This window comes from Phodopus roborovskii, unplaced genomic scaffold (assembly GCF_943737965.1).
Source record: "Phodopus roborovskii unplaced genomic scaffold, PHOROB, whole genome shotgun sequence".
Lineage (NCBI taxonomy): Eukaryota > Metazoa > Chordata > Mammalia > Rodentia > Cricetidae > Phodopus > Phodopus roborovskii.
Window position 1 is genome coordinate 1,764,873 of NW_026126588.1, and position 19,567 is coordinate 1,784,439.

The 19,567-nt window shown below is 46.7% G+C and overlaps 2 protein-coding genes across 11 annotated transcripts in view; both read right to left on the bottom strand.

The window, feature by feature from the left end:
- Positions 1 to 266: 266 nt before the first annotated feature.
- Positions 267 to 10,073, bottom strand: Mrps10 (mitochondrial ribosomal protein S10). The gene is made up of 7 exons (XM_051204634.1): positions 9,995 to 10,073; positions 7,059 to 7,123; positions 6,906 to 6,978; positions 3,906 to 4,042; positions 2,990 to 3,098; positions 1,018 to 1,107; positions 267 to 626 (listed from the first exon to the last, which is right to left on the bottom strand). Exons 1-7 carry the CDS (start codon positions 10,046 to 10,048, stop codon positions 543 to 545), a joined length of 612 nt encoding a protein of 203 aa, XP_051060591.1. The 5' UTR covers positions 10,049 to 10,073; the 3' UTR covers positions 267 to 542.
- A 7,586-nt stretch (positions 10,074 to 17,659) lies between these two features.
- The window catches only part of Trerf1 (transcriptional regulating factor 1), a 207,882-nt gene continuing 205,974 nt past the window's right edge, over positions 17,660 to 19,567 (bottom strand). For 7 of the 10 annotated variants that reach the window (XM_051204608.1, XM_051204606.1, XM_051204607.1 and 4 more), the window contains 2 exons: positions 19,141 to 19,388; positions 17,660 to 18,205 (listed from right to left, as the gene is read on the bottom strand). In XM_051204608.1, the coding sequence (XP_051060565.1) occupies positions 17,884 to 18,205; positions 19,141 to 19,388 (570 nt within the window). In that variant the 3' untranslated portion in view covers positions 17,660 to 17,883. The remainder of the gene's footprint in view (positions 18,206 to 19,140; positions 19,389 to 19,567) is intronic. The other 3 variants (XM_051204614.1, XM_051204612.1, XM_051204610.1) reach the window with 1 other exon arrangement.

A 19,567-nucleotide genomic window follows, 5' to 3' on the forward strand; every position in this document is an offset into this window, starting at 1 on the left:
CTCAGCAGTCAGTTAACCACGGGTTGTTTTGGCAACTTCAAAATAAAAATGGGTATGAAAGCTGTATCACTCATTTTCTAGTGAATGAACAAATTAACATTTATAATTAGGACAAACTAGCCAGGTGTGGTACAAAACCTTAATCCCAGCATTTGGGAGGCAGAGGCAAGAGGATCTTTGTGAGCCCAAGACATAAAAATGAATAATGAATGAATAAAGCTGAATACAATTAGCAAAAGCTAGTAAGTCAGCAGTAATTACTCAAGTGTTTAAATCTGGATCTTTTATTTCAGGTTATACAGAAGTCTGCTAATGTTTGTTCAAACCAGAACACAAGCGACGTCAGGTAGAAACGACCAGATGCAGTGCTTCTTCTGAGACCAAGCCCACCATGCAGGCTTCAGGCACTGCTCAGGGTGTGAGGGCTCCACAGAGCAGGTCAGGCAGCCTTGAGCTCCCCTCGGCTGGAGTGCTCCCTCGGCTGGGGTGCTCTCACACCAGGCCTGCTCAGCTCAGATCCCAGCACAGGAGGCATCCCGAGGCTACGACTTGCTTTCTTCTTTTTCCTCGGTGAGTGTTGACCACATGGGCTCCTTGATGTGTTCTGGCAGCTGCTGTATCTGTGTCTAAAACCAAAACCAAACCAAACTGGAAGACAGCATGGACTGTGAAATAAACTCTGCCTACAACCCAGATCTACTGACCTGACCTGTCACACCCCCCTGCTTCTCATTAATCCCCTGCCTTCAGGGCTCTCAAGGAGAGAGGGGAGCATACAACATGGCATGTAACTGTCTGATCCCCAGTGACCTCCGAGTGAGGCCATCCTGTGGTCAGTCCCCAAGTCTAAACAACTATAAGGGAGACTTCCCAGGTGGCTCCAGGAGGACTTGGGTAGTGGTGGGGTGGACCTAACTCTGTCCCCAGTGTGCCACAGGCCCTCACCCCCACAGCTAGGACAAGGCTTATAGCAAAACAACCCAGCCAGCCCTTGTGAGGCAGGAATTCAAGCCATACCTTTGTTACTTCCATGGCAACCCCTTCGGGTAAATTTCGCTGGATATATTCCAAGTAGACATTGGCTGTGCATCCAGTTAAGTGTTTTAACTAAAACAGAAAAATGAAGATGTCTACCTCAGTATCAGATCACAGATCTTCGAGGTCTCTTTGTCACCCCACCATATTCCCTCAGTGATGAAGCCTGTTCTGAGAGACCTTACACACAATCTTCATTTTTAAAATACATAGGAGTGCTGGAGGGCTTATCAGCTGTGAGCCTTGGCTGCTCTTACAGAGGACTCAGATTTAGTTCCCAGCATCCACACATCGCCTCATAACCACCTGTAACTCCAGTTCCAGGGGATCCAATCCCGTCTTCCGGCTGTAGGCACTGAGACACACAGGTATACACGCAGGCAGGCACTCACACACAAAGACGTTTTCTAAAAAACCCACATAGGAGCCAACAAGATGGCTTAGCGGGTAAAGGCACTGTCCTCTAAGCTCGCTGATAACCTAAGAACAATCCGCGGCACTCACGTGCCAAAGGAGACAACTGGCTATAAGATACCTTCTGACCTCCACACATGGCTTGTGGCATGTGCCCCTATACCCACAAAGAAGTAAATGTTTTGTTTTTGTTTCTAAAGACAGGGTTTCTCTGAGTAGCCCTGGGTGTCCTGGAACTCAGAGACCAGGCTGGCCTGCAGCTCAGGTAACTACCTGCCTCTGCTTCCCCAGTGCTGGGATAAAAGGCATGTGCCACCACCCCCAGCACAAATACATTTTTTCATAAGTATAGATCCCCTGCTTTTTTTCAAAAGAACAGATCCCTTGACAGAACTCGATGAAGGGTGTCAAGTTCAGCCAGTGAGCCCTGTGCCTGTACAGTACTTTCCAGACATGCATATGCTTGTCTGTGCCTGCTGCCAACTAAGACGATGGGAATATTTCAAGTGAGCTACGAAAACCTCATTTCATGTTCCACAAACCTTATGAAATGGGCTCCACTGTTATTCATTCCCAATTTATAAATGATGAGTTGGGGCACACATCACACAGGCAGTAAGCGCCAAGACTTGCAGTCTGGCATCATCAGTCTGACTCTAGAGTGCAACCGTGGATTGTGACAATGCTGACCCGCAGATGCATGAACAAGGAATAGGCAATGTTTGAAAAGTCCCTGCTGAGTGTCACAGTCAGGGAAATCCAGGTGGCATGTGGGAAGAGTTACTACCCGTTCTCCTTAAAACATGCTACGTTCATTCGTGTTCTGCCTCACGTGCACCATGTACAAGGAAGAGTCCAAGGACACTGGGTCCCTGGAACCGGAGTTACAGATGATGGCCGAGAACCAGCGTGAGTGCTGGGAATTGAACTCAGGTCCTCTGGAAAGGCAGCCAGTGCTTTTAACTATGGAGCCAGCGCTCCAGCCCCTTGTTTTGCTTTTTGAGACAAGGTCACTATATGTAGCAGTGTAGCCTGCAGCTTGATTCGGCTCTTCTGTCCTTGTCTCCCAGTGCTGGGATCACAGGTGCATCCTACCACATCTGTCTACAATTGCATAACATCTACTTTTATCATGCTTTTTGTTTTCACGTAGCCCAGACTACTTTTGAACTTGCTGAACACCCAAAGAAACCTCAAAGCCCTGATCCTCCTGCCTCTACCTCCTAAAGGCTGGGATTGCAGGTGTGGGCCCCTGTGTGTGCTTGGGTGAACTGTGCAGAACATTAAACACAACTTTTGAAATTTAAGTCATACTATTCCAGTGCTGTTTTGCTGAGCCTTCACATGCTGAGCCACAGCCAGCCCTGCTGTTCTGACACTACACCACTGTAAAGGATGGCTTGGAGCCTGCTTTTCTTATTGGACAGCGTTCACGGGAACAAAAGCCAGCTTCCAGACCCGAGTGAGGTCACGTTACATGCTTCCGAAAAGTTCTGGGTGTTCCACGGAAGCACGACAGGCCGAAGGGAAGGAAACCCACCTCGAAACATCTGTAGAGCGTCCTCATCTCATACTGAACCCTGTGCTTCTTGAAAATGTGCACCGATTTGAGAAGAGTGAACCGCTCCATCTTCCTTGGCGGCTCATGTCTGAAATGAATGCACACAACATACTTAGGCTCGGTGATGGCACATGTGAGTCACTCATGTCAAAGCACCTTCCACAGCTGTGCAGGCCAGACTCGCTCAATTACAGGCACTAACTGCCACTGACTGACTGACTTCCATTTGTCAAGCCTCATCTGTAACAGCTGCTTTCACAAATCTCAGGCCAATCAAGCAGCGCCATGCAGGAATGAGCACACCTCCTCAGTCCCTCCCTCACGTCCCACGTGCCAGTTGTGGAGAGTGGCAACGGCGCTGGACATCGTCGTGATGTCTGCTGCGTTAGCATAGTTTATGGATACGCTAACAGACAATCACAGAACAGTCTGTTTTGGGAAACAATTTAGTCTCCTGTTTTTGCTACAAGGATAGGTTGGCAATGCCTCAGAGGAGCCCTGTCCAACACCAGAAGGAGCAGGCGCCAAGACGCAGTCCCGATTCACCCTGCCCTGACTTCTAGGCCTCATGAAGCTCGCCTTACTTAGAGCTCCCAGGGAGGTGGTGGTGCTCAAGGTGGCTGCACACAGTGGAGGCACCATCGTGACCTCAGAGCCTCCTTCATGGGGATCACGGACGTCAGTGCAATCTCCAGAAATGCTTTCCTTCATTTTCCTTGTTAATTCATCTAGTACTTAGCAATTCTAGCAGACACGAAGAGACACCACTTCTCAGGGTAACACAGGACAAGCTTCAACTCCCCACAAACTTATCCTGTTTTACAAGCTCAGATCACAGACAGGTTCCTGGCTAATCACATGAGGGCAGACAAAGGTTGGGAAAGGTCATACTCACACGTTAATAGAAATGCCAAGTTCTTTAGCAGTGAGCACGGCAAAATACTCATAACTGTCTAACACAGCCTTGTCATGGGCTTTCACTAAAATGGACAGGCGTTTATACAATGTGTCTGGCTCATCGGAAGTGGCTATCTACAACAAAGAAGAGAGGTTTTGATTTTGGTTGCTTGTAATATTTATAACCAGCAAATGTAATGTATTATTGGTTGAATGACTTCAGTTTACCAATAAATGAGAAAAATGGCAAGCAATGTTTTAAAATTACTAGCTTAACTACTTGTAATGTCACACACATCTGCAAAATGACCTTTTAAACCTGTCAAAATCCACCGAGGATCAGACAACCCTCAATGTCTACAAAAATCACCATGAAAGCCCCAAATTAATTACTACCGAGCTCCAGATTCTACTGAGCTGGTGAGAAGGCCAGCACTGAAGAGCTATCTTCTGGCGGCTGGGTAATGAGAACTGTATTGTCCCTGCTCTTCTGTGTACGTGTGTTTCAGGTTGGGTAATGACACTTGTGCTAAAGCTCATGGCATTTCTGTAAGGAAAAGCTATGCAGACACAAATTAAAGTGCTTATAAATCGCTAAACACTGCTATACAACTGTTAAACACACTGTAATTGTTATACAGAGCCCAGCTAGCTCTATTCATTCTTTTTTATTAGATTTATTCATGTATGGTTGGCCTGTCTTCATACAGAAATTACTCATGTCTAATTAAAATGTTATGACACTGGCTGGACCTTCCACACTAATACCTAAAGACCTTAGAAATAATGGGCTTGACATTTCTGACTTCTTCTAGGAGGTGAATTATCTTCATTTCTTACCCATTAAACCGGTAAATGCTATTACTAATCCAGTGAGTCAGGGTTAAATACCTCACCCTGTAAAGAGAGCTACTTAGCAAACAGGAAGGCAGTCAATTATTCCAAGTTAGACGGTTGGGAAAACAGAATTAATTGACCTCTGATCTGTACATCAAAATTGGGGATGTAGAAAGAGTTTACAGTCTTAAAATTTATTGTTGAACTCTTCTAGGGTTTATCTTATTTACTTATTTTAATTTTTGTGGAATTAGAGAATGCCAGGCATGAACTCTACTACTGAGCTAGCCTCAAGCTCCCCTGTTGGCTTCTAAAGTTATTGTGAATTTGCAACAAATTTCAAAAGATTTCTGGAAATGTTTTGTTACATCATTAGCAATTTTACTTGGAATGGTTAGACATCTAACATTACAAGGTCTGATTTCTTACAGTTCCTCAAGTGGCCAGGGCAAGTAGTAAAGAGGTGATTGTGTGTGTGTGTGTGCGTGCGCGCGCGCGCGCAGCCCAGCACTGTGGCATGTATGTGGAGGTTGTCCAAGGACAACTTACCTGCTCCTACTTGTGGGTATTGAGAAATGAACTCAGGTCAGATTCATGGCAAGTGCCCCTACCCACCTTTCTGGTCTTCTATGTCATTATAACAAAACGTTCTAAGTGCACTGACCTGTGTGCAAGATGTAGCACACATCTGGAGGTCAGAGGACAACTTGTGGGAACTGGCTCTTGTGGGTCCTAGGGATCCGGCACTCAGGATGGCAGGATTAGTGGTAATGGTCTTTACTCGATGAGCCATCTCTTTGGCTGGACAGATTTTGAAACAGGGTCTCTCCCTGAACCTGAAGCTCACTGACTAGGCTAGACTAGCAGGCTGGCAAGCCCTGGAGGTCTCCTTGCCTAATCCCCCTCAGCAATGGAATTACAAGCATGTGCTGCTGTACCAGCTTTTAATGTCTGCTGGGGATCCAAACTTGGGTTCTCATGCATGCATCTGAGCTGGAGGCCAGTATTCATACATACTGCCATGGATAGGTCAATTTCTTTTTTTTCAAAGATTATTTTTATTTTTTATGTACATTGGGGTTTTGCCTGCATGTATATCTGTGTGAGGATGCCAGCTCCCCTGGAATTGGAGTTATAGACATTTGTGAACTGCCATGTGGGTGCTGGGAATTGAACCCCAGTCCTTTGGAAGAAGAGTCAGTGCTCTTAACTGCTGAGCTATCTCTCCAGTCCCAATATTTCTAGTATTTCTTTAATGAATAAAGAAAAAAAGAAACAGTTACATACCATGAATGACACGATTCCATCACACACACACACACACACACACACACACGAATGTATGTATATATGGGCTCACACCAAACTAAAAGATTTTTTTTTTTTTTTTGAAAACAATCCTGATGTGCTGTGCGAATACACACCTTTAATTCCATCATTCAGGAGCCAGAGGCAGGTGGGTCTCTGAGTCTGAGGCCAGACTGGTCTACAGTTTCCAGGACAACCAGGGCCACAAAGAGAAACCCTGCCTTATCATTTTATATGAGGCAAGAGGATTAGGAGTTCAAGGTTATCCTTGGCTACATAGCTAGCTCAAGGCTAGCCTGAGCTAGATGGCATCTTTTCTTAAACTCTGTAAGGCCACATAGCTAGCTACTTGTGTATTCTATTCTCACTGAGCCAAAGGTCTGCATCAGTGTTAACAGAGCACTGCACATGCCCAAGCTCAACATTCTAAAGAAAAGTCTTGAAGGCTACAGAAAGATGGTTTTTCTGTAACATCAGGATTCACATCGTTAGATATTGCACTCTTGAATTATGCTGAACTAAGAGCAGGACAGTGCTCATTACCATTTATTTGGAATAAATAATATATTCCTTTAGGACTTACTCTGCTAGCATGAAAGACAGCCCAGGAGCTCTTCCCAGGGACATCAGACAGTCTGCAGTATGCATTTGCCAGTATTCTAGTATAAACAAGTGCAGGTGTTTGGAAACAGGCAGGAATAAAATAATTAGGTAAAAGAAATGAAACTGTTAACGTAACTCCGTTTGCTGTTGCTGTTTTTTGAGATGGGGCTGCATATAGCCCAGGCAGGCCCTGAACTTGTGATGTGATTGAGGACATCTGACCTCTGCCATGTCCTATCGGGGCACCTACCGTGGGTTTGGCCGGATCCTTTGGAACATCGATGTGCAGGCTGGACGTCGGAGCCCACTTCACACTGGTGCTGCTGTGTGGGGAGAGAGGCCTCAGTCAGTCAGCACGGAACCAGTTTCTACCACAATTGAGCACATCTGGTCCAATACTTACAGCAGGAGGCCACCAGTTTGGGCTGCACTGCTCTTAGAACCATTTACAGACAAACTCCCCAATTCCTAAAAAGAATAGAGGGTCAGGAGTCAGAGATAGTCAGTTCCCAGAGCACTGCTGGTGTCCATGTCTCAGAGGAGGGCAGTGGGCATGAAAATGGCCAAGTAAGAGTCCATCAAAGACAATTCTTATTGTGCTTAGGACCCTGGTTCAGTTCCCTGCACCCACACTAGTACCTGTAGCTACAGGACACCGGTGCCCTCTGGCCTCCATGGGTACACACACAGACAAAGGAAGATCAGGATGATCCCTGAGTTCAAGGACAGTCAGATCTAAAGAGTGACTGTCTCACAAACAAAACAGAACAAAAATCCCTTAAAATTACATGTCTGTGTAATTTAATTTGTTAACAGTTGGCATAAAGCACCTTGCCTGTAAAGAAATACAGCACACACCATGTCCATATCCATCATTACTATGGGGCAAGCAGCCCTAACTCGGCACTGCCCAAACCCTTTTAGTGAGCGCCCCCTGGTGGAACTGTTTTAGGAGGCAAACAGCGCCATTCAGGATGTGTGGTTTCTTAATCCTTTAAACTTTCCTGAGATTGGAAGCAGCAGCAAAATAAAATCTTTAAAAAACACCACAAAGATGGAAATGACTGGGAAGTACACGTAAAGAAAGCGCACTTAAACAGCCTGCACTCGGTGTAGTGGTGAATGAGGACCTGTGAGCTTAAGCCAGCCTGGTCTACATGGCAAGTTCTGGGACAGCCAGGGCTAATAGAGAAACCCTGCCTCAAAGCAAACAAAAAAACAAACAAAAAACAGCCCATGCTTCCGGTTCCGTGTTCTCTACTTCTGCTGTGAGACAACGGCTTCCAATCTTACTTGCAAGAAAGATCATGGCCATTCCTCACTACGCTTACAGTAAGCTCTCCTACACACACAGGCTTCCCAGCACAACCTAGCCTCAAACAGGACAGAGAGAATGGCCTTGGGCGCCTAGTATGTCCGCCTTCACCTCCAAATGTTGGGTGTGAGCACTGACCTAGCTTCAATCTTTGAGGGCTTGGGCGTGTGAGGATCTGGCGAGAAAAAGTTTTTTTTTTTTTTTTTTTTTTTTTTTTTTACAAGTGTAAAGAATTCAGTCTGTAGCATCACAATTTTCTTTAAGACATGTCTACATGTGTATGGGCATGTCTACAGACATGTATGTATGTGCAGGGGCAAGTGTGTGGAGGCTAGAGGGAGCTGCTGGGTGTCACCCTGTTGGTCACCACCTACTTCTTTAAGGAAGGGTCTCTCCCATCCCCAAACTTGAGTTTGCTTGGCTAGTCTGGGAGCCAGAAAGCTTCAGTGCTCCCCGCCCCCCCATGCTAGGGTCACAGGACAGCATGAACTTCTGCTCTGTTCGCTGCTGCCAGGCTGAACCCTCCGTAGGCTGAAGCCCCCCCCCCCCCATCCTCACAGCTATGCAGCACGTCCTTGTGGCCACTGGACACCCCTCTTGTCCCCCATATATTTTTCTCAAGAATGGTGGTTATGAAGGTGTGGCTAGGACCTCTCATGGACCCTGAAGACTTCCAGGAGACCTGAAACCAAAGCTTTTTCATAACAACACTAAGACTTTTCTACCTTCATTCTCTCATTGGTGTACAGTGGACATCCCCATGCTTCGTGAGCTCTACTACATACTAAACACGGGATGCAGAAACAGACCCGAGATAAACACGGAATGCAGAAACAGACCCGAGATAAACACGGGATGCAGAAACAGACCCGAGAATAAAGCTGCTGCTTCGACGAGGTCAGATACTAAAACATTACTCTGCATTAAATTTGCTTTTGCTCTGGCAAACGGTTTTTCTAAAGGGCTAACTACTTATAAGACTCCAAGGCTGGAGTGATGGCTCAGCAGTGGACCTGCGTTCCACTGAAGGCTAAGAGTAGTGCCGTGGCAGAACCTTTGTCTGGTGTGGGCAAGGCACTGGGTTCAATCTCTAGCATGAATCTTTTTGCCTTTTTTTTTTTTCTTTTTTTGAGACACAAGCTCATGGAGGTCGGTCTGTTTTTGAACTCTGTATGCAGCTCAGAATGATTTTGAGCTTCCGATCCTTTGCCTTTACCTCTCAAGCCTGGGCCATGACTTCTGGTTTACGTGGTGCTATGGAACCAAATAAGGACCGCCTTTAGGCATATTAGTCAAGCCTCCAGCAACTGAGCAACATTCTCCACACCTCTTTTTTCATTCGCTTCTTTAGTGTGTGTGTGTGTGTGTGTGTGTTTGAAACAGGGTTTTCTCTGTGTAGCCCTGGCTGTCCTGGAACTCCATCTGTAGACCAGGCTGGCCTGGAACTCACAGAGATCTGCCTGCCTCCGCCTCCCGAGTGCGGGGATGTTTCTTTTTGGAGACATGGTCCCGATAGGCAGACCAGGCTGGTGGCAATCTACCTCCTGCTTTCTAGGTGCTGGTATTACAGTGATCCATCATGTCTAGTTCTCAGCTTAATCTTCAAAACTGCTAAGTGACCACTGATGAGATTCACAAAGGTTGCGATGCGAAAGTTCCTGACAACGCCTAGTTACAGTATTTTCTTTTTTTTTTTTTAATTAATTATTTTGCGACAGGATGTCAATATAATGCTTGGCTGTCCTTGAACTCAGAACTCCCCAGTGCTGCGGACGCCGGGCAGATTTCCTTCTTCCAAGAACCCCCTGAGGGCGCCCTACCCGCCCGCCTCGACCCCGAGGTCAATCTCCAGCCCTGGCGGGAAGAGCGCGGGGCTCAGGTCGTCTTCCTCCTCCCTCCCGCTCTGCCGTCAACCCCTGGTCCTGCCACTTTCTAACAACGCCGACCCGGCCGGGCAGTGGTGGCAGCCAGACCCGGCGCCTGCGCCCGCCGCCCGCCGCCCGCCAGGGCCCGCCCACCCTTACCTGCTGCAAGCGCCTGCACACAGCCGCACACGCCGCGCGCGCCGCCATCTTCATGCCCTGACCCCAGGATCGCTTCCGGGGTCACAACGTTGTCCTCGGACCATAGAGTTCGACAAAGGGAGAGAGCGTCGGCTTGTGTTCCGGCACTGAAACAGCCATAGAAACGTGGGTCTTCGATTTTTTTTTATTTCGACTTTATTATATATTTACTTATTTATTATTCACCCATTCACTTATTTTTTTTGAATGGGTGCGTCGCTTTTGTGGTTTGCATAAACTGGCTTCAGCCCCTACCTAGTTACCGAGTCTTATCTAAATGCTTTTTATCCTAAAATCCTGTTTGCCTTGGATGGTTCAGTTTGGTTAGAGACAAACACAAGAAAACACATGCTTGGAAAGAAATTTACTGCTACTACAGAGTCCAAATTCTAACATGTTGTCTTATTGCAAAAGCTATTTTATTTCTCCATACCAGTTGGAATGCCTGGCTTGTTAATGGAAATTTCTAAGCTTTGTCTTTCAAAATGCCTTCACGTGCAATTCAACATATTGAAAAGCTCTACAGTTAGGAGCTCTGGTTTATATTTAGCTAGGTGACTTGATAAATTTCTTTCCTTCTCTGAACCCATTTTCTCATTTGCCAAGTAGATGTGAGATGATAAATTTTACTTCTAGGAGAGGGTTAAATTAGATACTGGCATAGTGTTTAGTACAATACCTACCACATGATAAATGCCATCATTTGTCACATAGATCTGTGTCTTGGGTCTTAAGAGGCTGTTGGGGGATGAATAAGGATCAATTTAATGGCAAGCTTACATAGAATCTCAATAAGGCACCATGCATGTATAAGTGTGTCTCCCACAAGTAAGAATTGGTCACCTAATTTGGCAGACAAGAGAACTAAGCAAAGGGTAGAAAGAGTTGGTCCAGGTAGCGCAAACTGATGAACGATCGATCGTATGAAGCACTTGCCCGCCTCTCAGGCTGGCCTCTGTGGAGGTATTTCTATGCCTCTCCGTGGAAACGGAGTCTTCATTATACTTGGCTGGATTTGGCTATGCCCTACCTGGGCAAGCAATGCAGAGGCAACCTCCTCAGGATTAAGCTCTCTGTAATTCAGGTGGTCCCGCTCAGCCAATGGTCTGTTCTGGCAGTACCCCAGCCTTCATCTCCCTGCCGCTTCTGTCCACGTGGCACCTCCAGGAAGGCTCCTCGGCCAGCCTCTTGCCCTTCTGAGTGGTCTCAGCTAGGTCAGCGTGCCGCACCCATAACGATGGTGACAGAACAGCTTGAAATGGTTTTCACTTAGGTTACCTAATCTCATCCTCACGAAAATAATTGTATCTTAATTTTCAGGTGAGGAAGCTGAGGCTCAGAGATGAGTTGACTTGGCCAAGTTCGGATGGTGAGTTACAGCTGAACACACAATCATTTTCATAATCCTAGAGCATCCACCCGCCCCTACATCCACGTCACAGGGAAGAGGCACCTGTCTCTATTGACTTGGTGGCACGATCTGCTAATTGGAACCGGAGGGGTGTGTTCTAAGCAGCCTTAGGACTGGCGCCCCCCCCTCCTCAGAGGCCTTGGCCTCTCTCTTGATGGGCTCTTTCAGCTGAGATTCGGTTTACCCAGGCCGCTACATGTGATCACTGCAGCAGCTGCCTTTGGTTCATCAGGGTTCTCCACGTCTGTGCTCAAATGTGGGCGCTTACTGAGATCCCCTCATTTTCCTCGCGGAAGTCTTACATCTCGAAGCTGTGTTTCAGGGTGAGGCCACAGGGGCAAGTGGGTAACCCCGCACAATCAACTGGAACAAGGTGGGAGCCGCCATGTCTAAATGAGGGTTCCTATTGCTACCACAAAACACCACGGCCAAAACAAACGTGGAGAGAAAAGGATTTATTTGGCTGACACTTCCGTATCACAGTTCATCATTAAAGGGAGTCAGGCCAAGAGCCTGGAGGTCAGGAACCTGGAGTCGGGAGCGGATGCAGCATCATAACCGTGGAGGGTGCTGCTCACTGGCTGGCCCCTCATGTGTGCACAGCCTGCCTTCTTACAGAACCAGGGCCACCAGCCCAAGGGTAACCCCACCCATACTGTGCGGGGGGGGGGGGCCCACATCAATCACTAATTCATACCCTATCGGCTTGCCTATGGCCCAGGCTTAGGGAGGCCTTTTCTTAATTGAGGCGCCTTCCTCTCAGATGACTATACTTGTGTCAAGTGGACAGAAGACTAACCAGCACACACTATGCAGGAAAAAGCCAGGTTTTGCCCGCAGTAGAGCTGGCACGACAGGGTCAGCCACTTTTACATTCTGTATGAAACATACAGGAGTTGGCACATACATGGTGTTATGAGCTGAGCACATACAGACTGATAACGGTTTGCTTGTTCTGTGTTTACTTTTCCTCCCATCCCAATGTCCCTGGGAGAGGTTTGATACTGACAGACACTAAGTAGATTCATGGTATTTCCCCAATATATTTTATTTATTAATTGTGTGTGTGTGTGTGTGTGTGTGTGTGTGTGTGTGTATGTCAGAGGACAGACAACTTTTGGGAAGTGGTCCTCTCCTCCTATCATGTGGGTCCTGGGGAATCGAACTCAGGTTTCCAGGGTTGGCAGCGCGAACCTTTATCTGCTGAGTCGTATGTTGGTGACCTTTACATTCAGTGTTTGGGGCTGAAGATCCATGGAATAAGGAAGGGAGTGCATGGGGTGATAATGAGAGGTATAGACAGCGCAAATCTCAGAGACCTGGCTGATGGCTGCCCAGAGGGGAGAGCCTGCCCTCTGAGTGACAGACTGCCTTTGTCCCCCATATGATCTGCTGGTAAGAGGTGAGACATAAAGTCAGTTTGAGGCTGTTAGGCAAGTCCCTTCCATGGGACAGCTCTCTGAATGAAGTGCAGTTTTAAAGATGCAATTCTTGTCTATGCTCATGGATTCTTTAGGCCACAGGCAGCAGGTGGGTCTGGAAACTCTGTGTTTGGACAGGACCCTTGGAACATGCAGCGCTCTGAGCCAGCAGCGTTCTGAAGCTAGGTAGTTACTGTAGTTCCCTTTCCGACAGTAGGAACTCTTGAGAGGAGCAGGTCTAGAGAGTTCCTGCAGGGGCACCTTGCTTTGGGCCCAGAAAGCGGGTGCAAGCACTTTCAGCTTAAGTCCCATTTTGACTGTACCAGTTGTTCTGTTTTTAAAGAGAGCCCTCTTCAAAAGATTCATTCTCTCCCTTTATGCATGCACGTATGTATGCATGTATGTGCCGTGTGCATGTGTGTCCCCCGAGTGTTATGTCTTGGATTTCAGGAGGGTTATGTGTGTGTGTGTGGGGGGGTGCCATGTCCTGAAGGTCAGATTATAACTCAGCAGTTGGTTCTCTCCTCTTACTTTGTGGGATCTAGGGATCCAGCTGAGGTCATTAGGCTTGGTTCCTCTCTGTCCACTGAGCTATCTTTTTCTTTTTTTCTCCAGGCTAATGATCATTTAATATTTTAACAAGTTCACTTATAAATGTACCATATGGACCCACAGGGAGCAAATAGGCTCTGTAGACACCACAGAATAACAGAAACACAAAAGCAATCACAAAGATTGCCTGTGTCCTCTCCTTTTCATCTACGTAAACTAGAAGGCAAACCGAAAGGTTACATAGGAGCAACAACACATGTAGAAAGTCTGGATCATCCTGTCTCAACCGCAGAACCTAATCTCCGGAAGGCTACCATGGGTACTGATGATCTAAAATATGCAAATTTGGGCTTTCCAGCTGAGCCATCTTACCATCTCTTTCTGTGATACAATCTTGTGTTGCTCAGGCTGGCCTAGAACTCACTATGTCAAGGTTGGCCTTGAACTGCTGACCCTAGCGCTTCTACCTCCCAGGCACTGGGATCATAGGCATGCACCTCCATGCCAGCTTTGCCTCCCTTGCATGAAGGAAGCAATCTACCCTTCCACAGCTTTTGTTGTTGTATAGCATTACTAATTTTATTTTTCCCGAATACTTTTACAGTTCTTTTACGTATAGACATCTGTGATCCACAGATCATGTCTGCTTCTCTTATGCGTGTATTATTCAGTTTCTTAAAATACCTTCCTAATTATATTCTAATTAAAACCCCACCTGGTTGCCTAGAACACACATCTCAGCTGACTGGCTGTGCCTGGGGAATCTTATGCAGAGTGGCTCCTGGGGACTGAGTGAGTGCAGTACTGGGTCTGGAGTCCTGGGCCCTAGAATCCGACTCTGGTCACAACCCTAGCAGTGTGTGTACTGCAGCTGGATCAGCTGCTTTATTTTTATAAAGGATCATCTAAAAGAATGATTAAAGTTAAAAAAAAAAGCTCCACAGAAGAATCAAGGTGCTGACTGAGGGAAAAGTGTAAAACACAGACTTTCAAATTTCTTCTCAAGTAAATGCATATAAAAGTTTGGAAATCCATATTAAAATGCAAATAAATCAGGTGGACACAGCTGTTGTTGAGGACTTACTGCAAGATTCTCTCTCTCTCTCTGTGTGTGTGTGTGTGTGTCTTAGGGGGGAGGAGTAGAGGATCTCACTGTGTAGCCCTGGCTGGCCTGGAACTCACTATATAGACCAGCCTGGCCTCAGACTCTCAAGAGATCTGCCTGCCCCTGCTTCCAAAGTGCTGGGATTAAACACCTCTTGGGTGGCACAGTTTGGAGAATGCTCCATCTTCAAGTGGCTCCATCTACTACTTGAGGAGCCATGGTAAGTCCTTGTTTCCCTGGACAGGAACACTTTACTGAGTATAGTATCTGCCCAGCAGACCTAAACCCACAGAAGTCACTGGACAGGAGAGATATCGGAGCCCCCAATGACCCCAGGTGGCCCAAAGAAGGAATGTGTGAGCGGACTGAGGCTCAAAAGGTAAGTTTATTTCAGGGCAGCTGATTCAACACCGAATTATACTTCACAAACAAATATGATTGTGTATTTGGTTATACTACTCCCAGTAAGTGGCCATCTGTGGGGGCAGTCAGGGTTCTGGAACTCTCTCAATAGTCTCCTGTTCCCCTTCTTCAAATGCATTGTGATCATTTAAAAAAAGAAAATCAAAACAAAACAGCACAAGTCTTACCATCGGAGACAGGAGACAGTGTAGGACTGCCCCAACAGCACGACATCCAGGACACTTGAGAACACCATCATCATTATTTCAATTTAAGGAATGCACCTTTTAAGGACAGGTCTGTAAAACATCTTTATTCAATTGTCACATATGATGTTTAAATAGAACTTTGCTTTCCAGATTCAAACTTTATTTTTTAAACCCTGGAAAATAAGACTTTTGGTTTACCTTAACAAAAAACTGACCTAGGAAGAAACATTTTTAGCAAAATGTTATTATAAAAATTCATAGAAAATACTGTCCTATTTATTTTTTTTTTTTTGTTTTTGCTAAATTTTACATAAACTCCTTAGTAAAAATACACACATTACAAAAGAAAAGCCATGAGCAGACTACACAGCACTTTGCTGTGGACTGAGGGAGCTGCACTCTGGAAACATACAGTTAAGCACATTGGAAACTATGATGTGAACTTAGCACAGTGCAAACCTGAATGACACCCTGAAATGAAGGCATGCAAGAACACGGCGGAGCAAAAGCAGGGCAGGAAGCAATCACAGCCACTACTGAAAAACGTTTCCTTTTTATTACATTAAGTTTTTTCAAAAATACTTTTCTTTACAATAGAACTCCTAGAAAATATTTACAACCTTCCTCTAATAAAATATAACAGCAGTTAAATATATTTGAAAATAAGATGGGTTTTTCCATAAAATATATCTGTTAACTTTTTATATACAAGCTTTCTCAAAGGAGTCTAAGTTCATTACTGAAAAACCATCGCGTCAACTAGGAGCCATGTGAAGACATTAACCATTGGGAAAAGAAGTTCTTTGGGGCTGCAGGGGTGGAAGAAAGCTAAAACACAACGCGCACATGCAGGTAGAGTCATTTCCAGAAAAAAAAAAGTGCAATATTTTAATAGGAAGTCAATTACTTAAGTTGATCGCCGGGAAATACTATGTGAGTTGTCTTATTGAGGAGGAGTTCTTTGGTTGTTTCAAGTCAAAATATTCCTTATGCTATACTGTATGGGAAAATTAAAATAACATTGTGCATTGGATATTGGTGGTGGCAGGGCAGTTTATTTCTAAGGGTTCAAACTGGGCAAATCCTCAAGCAGAAGAGCATGGACTTCCTAAGGCTCTTTTGCGTGGCTACCTTTCCAGACATACGGGCAGACAGGGCCTTGTGGTCTGCGGCTGAGTGGCAGCTGGATGGGCCTGAAAGGAAGCTAGCTCATGCAGGGTACCCAGGCATTTTAACTCAACACTTCTGAGATCATACACAGGCTACAGTAACCCACTGAAACAATAGCAAAGGAAACACCCCCACCCCACCCCACCCCGGAAGGGTCTCAACATAGTTCTAAAAACAAGGTTGGAAAGGAAAAGAATCTTTGAAAATAGTCTTGTTTGTGGCCTTCCTGAGACTTAGAAGCCACGGCCTGAGTGGGGGCTGTGGTAGGCCATGGTGCCCGGTACCCTGCCCCCTGAGTATGTGCCAAATGGTTTTGTAGAATCCACTGTGAAGGATGTCCAGCCCCACTCCTCCACTGGGATGCTCTCTAATGCCAAGCTCATCAGGGGCCAGCACAGTGGCCCAGCATGACAGCTATACCTACGTATACCTACATAGTCTACTCAAGGAGCGTTAAGACCCGAAGACACCTGGCCTGGAGGCCACAGGCGTGAACACAGAAGCGGGCTGACAGGGGCTCCTTGTACCAGGGGCAGGGCTCCAGTCTGGTGCTCTGACAGTGGGAGGGGGTCAGTCCAACTGAGCCCCAAAACCTGGGCAATGACAGTTTTGAAGAATTACAGGTTTATTGCCTTCAAGTACAAATGGCGCCCCCTGCTGTCAGGGGCAGAGCAAAGTCATGTAGCTTAGAGAAGTCTACAATTGCTTTGGTAAGTGACTTGTAACAAATACATTCAGTATTTGTAAGCACTGAATCTGAGCCCATTTTTGTTGGCTTTCAAAGCAGTTTCCAATGCATCTGCTATTTCTATGTGTTAGAAAACTCTATCTCTGCAGCTACCATCTAGGCAAACCTCAGTCCAGCACACACAATGTAGAACAAATGGGAGTGAAAAGTTTTCACAGTATGTTCAAGTGGTACAAAGTAAGTTTAGAACTCCACTGGCCAGAAACCATGTTGAAAAAGAAAAGAAAGAAAGAAAAAAAAAAAAAAATAGGTTCTGACCCAAGAGAAAGGATGCTTCCTTACAGATCAGAGCAGAATAAAAATAATCTTTGATTGGAAAACATGGCCTAAAGTCCCAGCATGGAATGGGGTAACCTGCTTACTACACACACACACACACACACACACACACACACACACGAGCGAGCGCACATGCGCACGCATACTACTCATGCACGTGCGCGCGCGCACACACACACACTCCACACTCGTGTATGCATACACTCACAGCAAGTTTGGAGATAAAAGGCAACCAGGGTGGCTGACATCTGAAAGCAAAGCAACAGTAATGTGAGGCTCATCCCCGTGGGTAATGGCCTTTCGAGAACACAGCCCAGATGAGACACCTCTTAAAGATAGTTGTGCCAATTTTTTATTCCCCCCAACCCCCAACAAAAACAATTTAAAAGAAGGTAAAAGAGAACTGAATTTCCCCCTCCCTTAACCTGAAGAAAAGGACCACTTTTTAAACAGGTAGTTTAAAAGGGTTTCAAAGGAGCAGGAAGTCCAGGTTTTCCTGATCAGAGAGGGTGGAGGCCGTGGCGTCTGTGTCTCTAGGTGATGTACGGGTGGCTTAGAGTTCTGTATCACCCTGAAGCAAAACCGAATCTTGGTCATCCAAGAGAAGATCTGTGCCCACCACCTCGGCCTCATCCATGACCCCTAACTGCTGGACCACATCGTCGTCCAGGATGTCCACGTCCTTGACCGGCTTCATCAGACTCAGCTGGTCCAGGGGCAGCAGCTCAGGCCCCCCCACCGGCCCAGTAGTCCTCTCGATGGTGGCTGCCATTTCTGCCGCGAAAGCGGCCTTCTGAGCCTTCTGCCTCTGCTGCTCCTCTTGCTGCCGGTGAGTCTTCATGTGTGCATTCCGGCTTTTGATCTTGAAGAAGACCCTGAAAAGGAGGAAGAGAGCAGCTTGTGAAGACTCTGGGGAGATCTTAGTTCCCGGAGATAAAGATAACCATTTCCTGCAGGGACCGGGGGATACAGGTCGCTGCTCTCGTCTGCCAGTCATCCCTCCCAGTAGTGTTAGGAAGAGGGATGGCGAGTCCTGTTTCCTTCCTGTGCTAGTGGACACCCAAAGGCTGTCCTGTATCCCGGCTAGCAGGTGCCCTTGCCTCTCCTTTGGCCTCCTCCTGCTCCCATCACAGACAGCACCCCCTACACTGGAGAAGCCCAAATGTTGCTGATGAGCTCTGATGGTCCTTCTATACGACAGGCCGTCCCTTACCCCTGGCTTCTGGCCCTCTTGTCTGTCAAAGACCACCAAGGATGTCCACACACCCTTGGGCTCTCCTTTTCATTCCGCTTTTTCCAGTGAGGCTCTTGTGCCCTCCGCTTTGACTTCACTGAACCAGTAACCCTGTGTGGCCAAGTCCCATGGCCTTTGTTGTGCTGGGCTGCCAAGCTCCATCTACCGCTCCTTTTCGCTGCAGACCCCTCTTGTCCACCACCATAATTATCATAATTTCACACTGTTTTCACCTTCCTCCATTAGCTGTTGTTTTAAGTTATATGTGAAGGGACAGAGATTAAAAAATAGGTTTTATCCCGTGAGTGAGCTCTAATCAACCAGATGTGCCAGCTTGTATTGCTATTCGAAGGAGAGGACGCCTTGTCTTAACGTGGTGTTAGAAAATGTGGTAACTGATTAGTGATGTCTGCTGCGGGCAGAGGCATGGGCAGAGAAGGTCTAGCTGTACATTCCATGGGTGGTTATCAAGGGGAGTCCTGAGAGTCTGGGTTTTTTCCTAGTTGAAGACACAGCCCCCACAGGACAGCCATTCACTGTGACCCTGGGTTTGGTCCCTGGTTCCAGTGTACCTACTTGCCACATTCCTTGCAGGGGAAGATAGTGGTGGGGTCCGTCTCTCCACTGGTGGTGCTGTGCGATGGTGAACTCTTTACTGAGCAGTACCCGCTCTGAGTGCCACCTGGCTTCTGCTTCCCAGAGGGGACGGCACCTCGGGTCTTGGTCACCTGGTTGGTGCCGCCATGGATGCGGGCGTGGCCATTCAGTGCCTGTCGGGAGCTGAACACCTGAGGAAGAAAGGGAGTCACATGACATCTACAGTCCTGAAAAGGAAATCAGGGTTGTTAGTTACTCGGTGGTAAAAACATATGATACACGAAACAACACACGGTTCATACAAGCAAACACTGGGCATGTGCCACAAAAAAGCAAAGCTCAAATACCCCCACCACAAACTGTCCACTGGTCTAACCTGAGCCCAAGACAGTATGGCTCAGTACCA

Coding starts and splice junctions, on each gene's coding strand:
- Mrps10 (XM_051204634.1), bottom strand. CDS start 10,048: ATGAAGATGGCGGCGCGCGCGGCGTGTGCGGCTGTGTGCAGGCGCTTG. Junction 3,099..3,905: donor CTTGGCATTTCTATTAACGT/GTGAGTATGACC, acceptor CATTCATTTCAG/ACATGAGCCGCCAAGGAAGA. Junction 627..1,017: donor TTGCCATGGAAGTAACAAAG/GTATGGCTTGAA, acceptor TTTTGGTTTTAG/ACACAGATACAGCAGCTGCC.